We start from the raw sequence: 13,598 nt of genomic DNA, 5'->3' as shown, positions 1-13,598 counted from the left end.
TAATTAAAAAAAATAATTAGCGTCCTTACCGAAACTAAACAAATTGTAGTAATCTTGAAATTCTCGGTTATTTTTCAAAATTTTTGATCGATTATTAAAAACTACTCTGTTAATGAACTTTTACTGTTACTAAAAATTTGGACCTTGATAGCAAAAAAGTATATAAAAATTTGAAACCGAAATAGCAGTAGGTGTAAAACTTTTAAGTGTAAAATTTATGTGCAATTTATTTTATGAATTACTTTTTAGTTCGCTATCAGAGATTGTTTTAAATAATCAATCAGATATTTTGATAATTGTTCAATTGTTATTGAAAACTGATAGATAACGCCAACGTTGCCACAAGTTTCGATATAAATTCTCTTAAGATTATTCATTCATAAGTACATATATCATACATTTGTACTTTCAATTTACATAAGCATTTCCCCAATTTTGATTACGGATAATTATTAAAAGTAATTTAAAACTAAAATCATGCCGTAATATTCTTATTACATTATTATTCAGTTTTGGATGACGAGTATAAAATATTATTTGGAAACTTCAAAAGAGAAATATGGTGTGATTAACAACATGTACATATATATTGAATATAATGCCAATACTTCATGAATATATATATTCATTATTACAGTTATTATATTTCATTTTATTTTTTATTAATTTATTACATGCCCACCATCTGCATTTCACTAATTATTCAGGAGCATTAATTGTACATTATTGCAGCGGCCAGCAACTGAGGCATTGATGGACGAACATGTAAATGTGGGCCGAGGCGTAGCCGAGGCACACATACGTGAGTCCATCAATGCCTAGTTGTGGCCAAGGCTTGTATAGTACTTTTCTCAAATAATGCGCGGAAATCAAAAACACTATTTTACTTTTTAAGTTCAATGACGAATATGTATAATGTTCCTTTGTTTTTTTTCAATAAACAGCTTTCTATTTGAAAGTCAGTTCGAAATTTAAATAATACCTTGTATTAGTTACCTCCTTGGTAGCCATGTTTCAAAGGAAAAGAAGGAATGAATGAATGACTATTTCCAAGGGAAAGGTCATTCCATTTTTAAATTACAGGACAGATATGAGTTTACATAGTAATTTATCTGACCGCAAAACACGACAGATATGGATTTTCATACAATTTTTGCCGGCCGCTGCCCGCATGTATCTGGCCAGTACGGCAATTTTGATTTATCGTGAAGAAGATTTTCAAAATAATGCTCACATTTTCAAGCATGTTCTGGGCGTTGATATATCTTACGACGTCCAGTTTTGCGGTCATCTGGAGGAAAAGGCTAAGATAGCTTCAAAAAGTTAGGAGTGCTCAATAGGGTATTTTCGATATTTCATGCCGGAACACCGCCTGAAATTGTATAAAGCTCAAGTCAGGCCGCATATAGAATACTATTCTCACCTATGGGCAGGAGCGCCACAGTACCAACTACTTCCGTTAGACTGCATTCAAAGTCGGGCGGCTCGAATTATTAATAGTGAACGCCTTACTGTCCGACTTGACCCACTGAAACTGCGCAGAGATGTTGCATCTCTGTGCATCTTCTGCCGAATTTATCATGGAGAGTGTTCTGAGGAATTGTTCGGATTGATACTTGCTGCTGATTTTCACCATTGTACAACCCGCCACAAACTAAAATTTCATCCCAATCGAGACGAGTGGCGGTCTTCCACCGTGCGTTATTCAAGGCACTTTCTTCCACGCACAACAATTCTTTGGAATCAACTTCCAGCAGCAGTATTTCCGAATCAATACGACAACATAAACTTCAAGAAAAGAGTATATTCCTTTTTAAAAGACCGGCATTGCAGACATTGCAGGTGTGCCTGCAATGCCGCTGGTGTTGTGGGTGATCATGGGCGGCGGTAGTCACTTACTATCAGGTGAGCCGCATGCTCGTTTTCCCCCTGTGTTGTAAAAAAAAAATAAAAAAAAATCTTTCAGATATAGTAAGGTACATTGTCAGCGCTACATAGCTACATATGCTGGATATTATTTTTTATCTATCCGTGCAAAGTCTAATAAAATTAGGTATTTTGTTTTAGTATTCGTTGTTGGTTATTTGTTCATACATATTTCAAATATGAAATAAAACGTTTCAAACAACATAAAATTTAATTTGTTTATAACAATTACCACGTTAATATAACATCGTCCGACACAACAACTTTAAAATTTTATACTAATTAATTATTACACTAGGTTAGGCCTTTTAGAATAAGGTCTAATAGTAAGGTCAATAAGAAAACATCTTTAACTATCTCACAATCAACTATTTAAAACATTTTTAAACACATTGCAATGTTATAAATATAAGACTTAAACAGGAAAAACATTAAATGTTTTGACAGTTTTTCTGTGACCGTGACATAAGTATGTTTATTAACACATCGTAAAAGAAACCCTACGCATAATTCATAATTTTAATATAATACAATTGAAAATAACTTTACAAATTGAACATTACAATTGGTTGCATCAATTTCTGTTATATATACCTGAACTTTTTACTTTAATAGTATGTAACTGATATATACATAAGTAAGACGAAGCAACATATTTCGAGAAACCGATAATTGAAGGAAAAGAAAGGTTCTAACATACTTGTTCGAACCTTTTTTTCCTGTGTAAGAAAGTGTTATAATATTGTATTTGTACGGAGGAGACTTATGTTCGTCAGTGAATGATATATATAGAATATACATAGAATTCATCAGTGTGATTATGTTTATATTTATTTTATAATGTTACATACATAGACCTGCACTGTCATATTTAAAACCAGTCCAATGAAATGCTGTTTATTAAAATTAAGTAAGTAGATAAAGACGTCATATCTGGATGTCAAAATCTGGACAGATATTTACTTACACACAAAAATATTTATGAACCATCCTTAGTATTTGTTAAATACTAGCTTTCACTCGCGATTTTATCTGTGTGGTTAAAATCTGTTTACTGACCAGAATAAAAAGCAGCCTATTTCCGTTTAGTACGTGTACTTATATTAAATTTCATAGTGATTGGTTAAGCTGTTAAAACGCTAAGAAGTAATAAAGAAACTCACTTTGACATTTATAATATTAACTATATATACAAGTAATTTGTAAAATATCACTTCTTGAGTGAACACGACATATGAAGTTGCTGTTTTGTTTATTTGGAGAAAGAGAATATTTGTTCAATTAGACTTAATATTATTACATATAGCACATAAAAATAGATTATTTTACAATTAAAACCGTTATCCAAAAAATAATAATTTGTTATAAACATTGATTTTTTTTCAGCATCAGTAACAAACATTATCCTTAATTATTTAATTTTTAATTTGATTGTTGGGGGGGGGGGGGGAAGGGATTTTCGCAAATTTTAAACCGATTTTGATGATTAATTTTATAGTAAAATATTTACCTGCTGCCGTGAAGGCGCAAATTTTACGAAGTTTAAAATCGATTTGTTCATGAAATAATAAATGTGAAACTATATATTGAACATTTTATATCAAGTCGATTACATATATAATAACCATAAAATATAGACACTGTTTTGTAAATACGAGTATTTTGATATTTAGAAAAAGTTGCCAATTTCGGGAAAAGTGTCTATTTCTAAATTTCTATTATACCTGTTTTGTTACATTTTGCTGTTTCGATTTATTACGAAGTATATTTTATATATACAGAATACATAACCTTTGTACTTGTTATTATTTTAAAAGATTTTTTCTTAAAAGTAAGCGGAAAGCAACAACAATTTTACTTAACAATGTTAATATTTTAAGTCAGTACCAGGTACTAAATACGATATATTCTTAGAAGTTACGTAGGCAGTTTAATGAATTTAGATATTGCCAAACTCTCAGATAAGTTCAGAGGATCAATCTTTAGTAAAATATTAATTGACTTATTAATAATTCAGGTTGAGATATCAAAGTAATTAAATCATTCTGTTTCGGGTTCAGTGAAAAAATAGAAGACTATTTATTATTTTACAAAAATATTGGTACTGTTATCGGTACCTTATTTTTTTAGTATTTTATATTGTATATATCTTAAATTATATAGGTATTGCATCATCGAACATGGAGTATCACAAATGTGTTAACATTTAGTCAACAAAATATATAGCTGGTTGAATTTGACACACTTTTTTTTAAACAAAACTCGGCTTTTTTCAGTGTTGCAAGTGATGAGATAAAAAAATTTCCATACATTTGAATTTTGACCTATTTCTTCGGATATCGTACAAATATTATTTATTAAGGAACGCCCAAGCATTTTTAAAAAGCTAATCTCTAAAAGATTCATGCAATTTTTAACTGTTCTTCTTTGCTTAAGCTATTTGTATTATATTTGAATCGAAACTGTGGTAAACGGTCTTGGTGGCAAATTTACTCAATGTTTTCTTTGATTAATATTATGTATTATTTTTTATTTTGTCACTGTTAGTTTTCCCAAATAAATGGAAAAAAAAAATTCGTTCGTGTTATAAATTAATATACATACATGTATTCATTAAAATAGCCGCCATTTTGAATAATATTAAAACGAAAACGTTATAAGTCTGTACTTGCAATATAATTTCTCCTGTATACCAAGTAGTAAAAACACTCTTGAATACAATAATTCGCCTATTTTTTGTATATGAAGATACTTTATCTATATAATCTAAGCTACATGCTTGTTTTTAACTCCCATGCTAAGTAGGCAGGGTTTTAAAAGCCTTACACATATCACTTACCTCATTTTAATATATTTTATACATGTATACTGGTCTTCTTTCATTTAAAATATGATCTGTTTTATATTGGATAAGCTCTCACTAATGAATTTTTAATTATACTGTTTAAATACATAATAATATGATTACAGAAATTTCTTCATATCTGGACGACTTAATTTTAGCAGTAAATTAAATTTCTTAAAAATAAATAAATTATTCTAATAAGAATATAGTTATTTAATTAAAATACTAATAGATAAGAACATATAATAAAACATGTCTTAATGTAAAACTAGTAAAATCATAAGACTAAATTACTTTACTGTTATGATAAAACAATGCCTTTTTTGTACTTTTGATGATTAAAAATTTTTTATAGGAAATTTTTATCCACTGACCTGTTTGTATTCGCTATAAAAACTACAATTTTATATATTTTGAAATCTCTACTTTTTTGAAAACTAGCACTAGTAAACAAGTAAGTAGCAAATTAGCATAAGTTACTATTATTCAGTATGAGCAGTTATGTTGATCATGATAATTGAATATAAATTTCAAGTTTTTTTGAAAACTATAAAAGATGTAAACAAGAAAAAAAGATAAAAGCCAAAATATGATAGATATTCCATCAATCATTTATATCTATCTGGATAGATTTATTTGACAATCCGACCCTTTAACTTTAAACATAAAAAATAATCTTATAAGGGAAACATCAAGTTTACTGATTAATTATAATCTACTATGAATTATTTTTTTTTGTTTCATGTTATTAAATCGGTACCACAATTTAAAATTCTAAAATTATTATATTTCTAAGTATATATAATATAATAATATTTCAATGGAAACAAAGTTTTGTACGAGTATAAACAAATCAATCTTAATTATGTTCTAGGGTAGTGGAACCAATAAATGAACATGAATAATTTATTTTATTTTAATTAAAACTTCTATATATACATATGTACTATTTATTATTCGATCATGTGCTTAAGTTTTGAGTTTTCCTGCTTTAATTAGCCTTCTATATAGAAACTATTTTCGATGTGTACCGCAGAAACAATAATTTGTTGTGAGCAAATTATAGATATAATTGTATTATTTATATAAAGTGGATACAGAATGTGTTGTGGAAAAACACAGCATATTCGCTGAAATATCATGTATTTCTTATTATTTTGAATTATCGGTAATATGTGTATGTATATTGTGTATTTTTGGTCATTGTTGGGGGTGTTCATCTTTTGGTTTCATTACCCTACTCGTATATAGGTGGAAAAATCTATTGAATATCTTGTTAATATTATTATAATATTACTAGCTGACCCCGTAAACGTTGTTTTACCACTTATTGCGAAATATAAAAATTGCGATTAAAAGACAGGGGTTGATCGTAAAACGATAAAAATTTAAAGTTGTGTGTATTTTTAATGCTAAATCATAATAAAATAAAAATGGACAAAATTGTTAAAAAATATAAAAAAAAATTTTTTTGGGGAGGGTCACCCTTATCATTGAGGGGTATGAAAAATAGATGTTGGCCGATTCTCAGACCTACCCAATATGCACACAAAATTTAATAAAATTCGGTAAAGCCGTTTCGGAAGAGTTTGGTAACAAACACCGTGACACGAGAATTTTATATATAAGATTATGGCATTTAAAATGTCATAATAAATTAAGAGGCAACTCTAATATAGTTAATAAGTTGAAAGTATTCTCAAGTAATAAATAGCAAACTTTTACATTTATATATTTGGTACAAAAATAATCAGTTTTCTATATATATATATATATATATATATATATATATATATATATATATATAACTTTTAGAGTATCAATTTTTGGCTAAAATTGCAAAAATATTATTTATAGAGTGTCTATTATTTTATTTAATCTGTATATATATATTCAACTTCTTAAAATTACTACTATGTATCTATTAGGTAATTATAATTTACATAATATTTGGTACATGGGTACATGCATCGTTACGTATATAGATACTTGTATAAATAAGATACAGTCTTTATAACTATTATCTATTTTATGATTACAAGGTAAATAGCTTTGGGCCTTTTGGAGAAGGTACATCATACCTTGTGGATATTTTTTTGGTCTTTTGTTATGTTTACTTATTTTCTCACATTTACGTGTTACATATGGAATAGTTATATACTTAAGATTTAATATACATACGAGTATCGTGAATAGGTAATTGTGTAGTAAATGAATTAGCGGAGGCATACAATGCAGATATAATATTAATTCCTAGTGTACAAATATATCACATACCATTACTGAAAATATTTATTACAGTATACATTAAATGTTTATTATAGTTGTCATTATTGAATAAAAGATTTCATATAGTGATATTGGCCGAATTTTCCCTGCGAGAGGTTTTTCAGTAGTAATACAGCTGTGGCAAAAAAGTACGAATCCGTAGTGGCGGTAATAAAAAATATTTTTAATTTGAGACTTTATGACATATAAGAACCAACCCGTTTACAAACTGAATTACCGCTTTTTATTTTATTAATAAATCGAAATCAGCTATCACTTAATAACATAGTTTTTAGAAGCTGCTCAAATATACCGATAATTACCAGCAGTTTTTTTCATCTTAGCTTTAAAACCTGAGATGACAGTAATAATAAAACATGCTTTTACTGAAACTTATCCGTATTCATTGTCCTGCTTCTTTATTGAGTAAGATCTATCGTGTTGTATCGACAGGCGTAGTTTCTTCAGTAGGCAAAGTTTGATGGGAACAGCACAATTTACGCGTCTGTCGCTGTTCGTTGACGAAAACTGTTCTATCTGACTGCGTAGTTTGGGAGTTATACCTTTTTCCTTCTTTTGGTGGTTGTAGTTTTAATAGCTTTTGTTCAAAGCAACTATGTAGATGATATTCACGGTTCAACGATGCAATCCTTTTGCATTCATTACAAGAATTATTCTTCATATCATGCTCGTAAGTACGAGCATTATCTTTGCTGTCGTGTTTTTTCTTGTGACCATTTGAGAGTTCAATCTTTGGCGAGTTACCTGTAAATAAAAGATGATATTTTCTTAAAGATTTTCCATCTCAATGTCTCATATTAATTTTGATAATTTTTAATTCTGTAAAGTTTTTTCCAGAAATATTTGCTTTACTGAATAAGATTGTAATGTGTCATCGCTTAATCATATCTCTATGATGTCGTAAGAGATGATGAAAAAAAATTTCTCTATGGAGGAAGATCCATTCTCAGAATTGGGATAGGACTTGTTTAAGTCTATTGAGCAGATGTTTTATAGGTACCTGAGTTCATTGTTCCCGACGAAGTTTGATTACGTAGAAAAGCCATGGCAGTATACGAACAGCGTTTGCCATTTGCTCTTTCAGTTTTATGACAGCACCATTGTATTACAGTATTCTGTAAAAATGCTACATTATCAGATTAAGAGTGATCTATTAAAATTACTGATAGTATCAGTTAAGTATATGGGAGATGTAATTCTATGAAAGCGATTTAAAAAAATCACAATGTGCTATTTGTATCTGATTGTATGAAGGGAAGTTACATGTGCGATGATTTAACATTTTATATGAAATATCACATATCACTAGCGAAATCTTCCTAGCCTGCTGATGGGGAAGAATTTTTCAATGATTGATAATGATTAGATAAAATTATGATAATGATTTTCCTATAACATAGATTCGTATAATTATGATACAATTAATTTTCTGATACAATTAACTGTTAAATAAACATGTTAACTTTAACCAATCCTTTTTTCTTTGCAAAATATTCAGTATCATTGGCAGAACATTCCTTTGAAAGGATGCTAATTATTTTGAAATATTATTAAAAAATGAAATTTTAATAATTAATGGATATATTATTAAAAAATGAAATTTCAATAATTATTGAGTGATTGAAAAATTCAAAGATGAGGTTTGAACTTTAGTTAGTTTACTCGTACTTCTTTTAGTTTAGTATGTACTGATATACTTCCTATTGTGTTAGTAATATAAACTACACCATTAATTGTTATTTATATAAATACGGTAGTACAAATGATCATAAACAGTTGTAGCACGACGAAATATAAACGTTTTTGTTGGAAATAGAAGGACAAACGTATAGTGAAGTTTACTATTTATATTTCCAGTGTACATACTTTTTATCTTTATATTTATGAAATTGTAAAGATAAAATGTCTGCAATTTCTTGAAAATTACTTGCATAAACTACATACATAGGAATTAATAAGCAGTATGTTTAAATTATTAACGAAGAATTAATGATTTTTAAAAGCCTGTTAGCGTCTTTGGGTATTTATTACAAATAGACAAATACACAGCTTGCTTTATATTTGTATTTTTTGATTTCTGTATATTCCAATAATCTTAGTACATATTTGTAATCATTATTGAGAAAAACTCCACGGCCATCTAAAGAAAATGATACAAAAAGTATAATGTTAATAAATTTATTTACCTTAAATGCTTCTCTGAATTTGTTTGACATAATATGGTAAAAAATTGGATTGATACATGTAGACACGTAGTAGAATACACCGGAGATGTAAGTGAGAAAGGAGTACACCATTAGCAGTATTGGGGACTTCGCCTGGTGGTTTTCCGTGGTGCCATAAATTGCTACCAGCCTTTGAGCGTGGAATGGTGCCCAGCATATAAAAAATGCTACTACAACTGCCACTGTTGACAATAAAATGTTATTGATTTAATATATGCATAATCCATAGATTGATATCTATGAATAGAGTTGTAGATCATACACATTTTGTATATTTTATGTATTAACTTTAAATATGTTTAAAATTACTGTTAAGTTTCTTTGTTATGTAATTGAGAATGATGCTCATCTGATCTAAAATGATAACCGTCACTTATAGACATGAACTGCATTATAGATACCTACTACAGAATATAATGAGATGCTCATATTATGTCTCACGTGTTGGAGTTCCGAAGAACTGTTATGTTGTACCTCAATACTATGTATTCTTATTTTCATATCTCACCCTTTAAACTGAAATTATTATTATTATTCATTTAATTATTTATAGATGATTAAACTCCAACACACTACAGGTAATTACAATTTTTGTACATGTCAAGTTATTTATAATAATTAATAGTAGTAATTAACTATAAATGATTATGATTATATTTAATTATATAAAAAGTCAATTCTGTAACTTAAATCCACTATAGTAAATTGGTATACATACAAATATAGCCATGCACAGCTGCTTGATGACTTTGATGACAAATACTTCATTTGGTTTTGTTTTATTGTTACAAAAATGATATGTTGGAATACAATTTTCGAGATACCAATTAAAGAATAGGAAGTAAATTATAAGATAGCTATGTATTTAAATAAGAGGCTACAAAATATAAAGAAAAGTCTAGAACATAGGAATGATAGATTCATCACTACATAGTATAAAACAAAGTCGCTGTTACTGTCTGTCCGTCCCTATGTATGCTTAAATCTTTAAAACTACGCAACGGATTTTGAAGTGGTTTTTTAATATGTAGAGTGATTTAATAGGAAGGTTTATATGTATAATACATGCGTAATGTAGTAGAGAAACACTGATACATTTAGAGGTTTCTAATGTGATGTCGTAAATAAACACATTTTTTTGCGCATACATTGCAAACGCTGGCTGAACTCCACGAGATAAATCAAAAAAATATACTACAGTATTGTACACCTTAAAAAGGTCAATAAAAAAGTCCGCAATGGTATATGTCTATCTCTTAAGGATAACCCACAATAACCATTTTTTATCCTTTACATTTTACGAGGAAAAAATGGCTTATATACGAAGTAATTTTAAGCAATACAATATTAATTTTTATCCAATTAAGTACTTTCAATCTAATGTCCATTTAATATAGATTATTATAGCCCTTTACAACATGTTAATAGAAGAATATAAGGACATTCTATAGTACTACCTACTATAGATTAGTGTCAGTGTTTCATCCGTGCGAAGCCGGGGCGTGTCGCTAGTTAGTTATATTATAATTAACTTATAAATTATTCTATTAAATTAAGAAATACAATTTTTTTTTATACAACTTAGAATGGCAAACAAGCTGACGGCCCACCTGATGGAAAGTGGTAACTGTCGCCTATAGACATGAGTAGTACCATGGACATGACAGACTATACTGTTTCGCCCATGATACCGCCCATGCGTTGCCATTCCTGAGGACTCAGGTGTTATTCCTCTGTACCCAGTAAATTCACGTCATATCCTATCCTTCAAACCGAAACACAGCCCTGCAAACACAACTGCTTCACGGTTGAAACACGAATTCCCATTCGTGTTTCATAGAGGTACCCAAGCAATCGACTTTTGTACAAAGTCTCCCTCTGGTAAATGTGTTATTGTATAAAATCTATGTACAATTAATTCATGATAAATGACTAATATAAAATTATTTTCATTTATGTGTTTATATCACTAACCAAATTCAGGCAGACGAAGCTATTGGGCAGCATATTGTAATGAATGAAAAAATTTAATGAAGAAGTTTTTAAAAAAAATATTTACTATGTAAATGAGTAAAGCAAGCATAAGAATACACAGTAAAAGTTTATAATAGAGTTCAGTAGTTTTAAAACTAAAAGTAATAAAAATATATAATAACACCTTGCGTACTCGATGGTATGAAACTTATATCAAGAAAAGAAACTTTATAATTCTTATACATATTCTTGTTAAAATTATTAAGTTTTATCTTTTATTGTACGCGTGAATTAGTAAATAAAGTACTATGTATTAATGTGACATGGTTTACTTATGTGTGCTAAATTTCTTTCTAACGTATTTTGCCGTTTAAGCGTCTATTAAGTAACAAATAAATATTTAAACTTTCACATTTATAAAATAAGGAAGTAGGATAAGTTTTGAGTGTTGAAATTGTAAACTATCAATGTCAGAAATTAGTCAAGTCATAACTTTCTTCACGCAATTGATTTTCATATGTATGACATATTTATGTTTATGATGTCAATTTTCATATTTATGATTGTGTATATATATATTTTAATTAAATAATTTTTAGCTTTGCGCTTTGTATTCAGAATATTTTAAATTATTATACCTATAAGTTTATGGTTCATGTTGTGTATGATTTTGTAAAAAAAATAACTTTTTTTTACAAAATCACGTGCAATCAGTTGCATATATATTTCAGATTATTTACTGATTAGGGCAAAATATTGTAATTTCCTAAAAACTGTAGCATTCATGACTATAGTCATGGTGTAGCGAATACAGTTACTTCTTATACTTATAATAAAGCCATTGCTTTGTTTTATTATATTCTTAAACTATAGAATAATAGCTACTAAACTACTACTAAACGCACTAGTTTAGTCTTTTTCATCAGCATATTTATTTAGATTTTTATGGTTTTGATATACCTACATTATTTACTTGTTTATGTCGAAACAGGTAAAAATCTTTGCATAATCTATGTAGAAACCTCCAGAATAAGTTTATCTGATAGACTTATAAACGCAATTAAATTGTTTTTCTACATAAACTCAATTTCAATTCAAAGATTAATGATTTTTTCTTAGGTATGTAATATATGTATATATATGCAATATTTTATTAACGTATCTTGTAAACGTAGCTAATCTTTGTAGCTGCAATAATTAACTTGCGCATGGTTTATATTTCGAACGATATGTCATATTACATTTTGTTAGCATTTTATATCGCATAGGTATCACGAAGTAATTATAACGCAATAAAGTCCTATAACAACGTGTTCCATAATAACATAATGTTATTGATTATTCTTTTCATCAATTACTTTACAACGTTGGACTTTGTTGACACGTTGGTACTTGTATATGTAGAGACGTAATAAACCTTGCTGTCAATAAATAATGCCTAAATAAATTTAGGCATTATTTACTGACATAATAAATTTATAATTCAAAATTAAAATTTATTTAGCAAACTAAATAAATATTAATTTTGAAGGTTCCTATTAGATATATATCGAGTATTATGAGATTGAAATTTACACTAATTTAAAAAAAATAACTACCATATAAAGAGAAGAGTAGTAATAGAATAGCTTGGCATAAATAAATAAAAAAATTGTTTGAAGTAAAACAAGTTTTTCAATTGACAATATAAATTGCAACAGGTAATGTTTTGTTGCAAAATATCTACTGAACATTAAATAAAAATGTAGATACTACAACAAAATATAATCTGTATGCGCGAGTACAATAAGTGCCTAGAGGTCATGGCTGCTATGTTTCATACCTATGTATTCTATATGTCTAGTAATTCAACTTCTGTGAATATACATGAATAGGAATAAATTTAATCATTCACTAATTCTAAGATTCTGATGTAATTAAGCATTTTTTTAAATAGTGATACATTTAATCCAACAATGAATTTCAACCATTAACGTTTAATTGACTAATCAGTAACAACCTAATATCTTGATGCTGACTTCTGCAGGTATAAGATTTTTTATCTCAGTCATTTTTATATCAGTACTGACTGAGATGTAATTATTTTAAATTTTTTACTTTGCGAACCTTGAATATATGGAGGGGAGGGGGATATTTTTTGTCACATTTTCTATCATAAGTCAAAAACCAAGGAACATAAAAATAAAGGAAAAAAATTTAAAATGTACAAATGAAGTCCTTTCATATGATACTCCACTTGGGCTTGTAAGCTAATTTCTAAATTTTGACTACCTCTTTTCGACTCTCTAGCAAAGAAAAATGTTTTTTCAATTATTTCCATTACAATATGTGTGGCCCAG

General features: G+C 28.3%; 1 protein-coding gene across 1 annotated transcript in view; it reads right to left on the bottom strand.

The window, feature by feature from the left end:
- Nucleotides 1-7,383: 7,383 nt before the first annotated feature.
- Nucleotides 7,384-13,598, bottom strand: part of LOC113512301 (pyrokinin-1 receptor-like) — a 40,150-nt gene continuing 33,935 nt past the window's right edge. Inside the window, exons 3-5 of the mRNA XM_026896094.3 lie at nucleotides 9,247-9,467; nucleotides 8,061-8,175; nucleotides 7,384-7,804 (exon numbers count right to left, since the gene is read on the bottom strand). Coding sequence (XP_026751895.1) covers nucleotides 7,473-7,804; nucleotides 8,061-8,175; nucleotides 9,247-9,467 — 668 coding nt within the window. The 3' untranslated portion in view covers nucleotides 7,384-7,472. The remainder of the gene's footprint in view (nucleotides 7,805-8,060; nucleotides 8,176-9,246; nucleotides 9,468-13,598) is intronic.

The sequence above is a fragment of the Galleria mellonella genome, unplaced genomic scaffold (genome assembly GCF_026898425.1).
Source record: "Galleria mellonella isolate WM207_F2 unplaced genomic scaffold, CSIRO_AGI_GalMel_v1 utg64, whole genome shotgun sequence".
NCBI classification, from domain to species: domain Eukaryota; kingdom Metazoa; phylum Arthropoda; class Insecta; order Lepidoptera; family Pyralidae; genus Galleria; species Galleria mellonella.
Note: the sequence above shows the minus strand (reverse complement) of the source record. Positions and strands in the feature narration are given on the sequence as shown.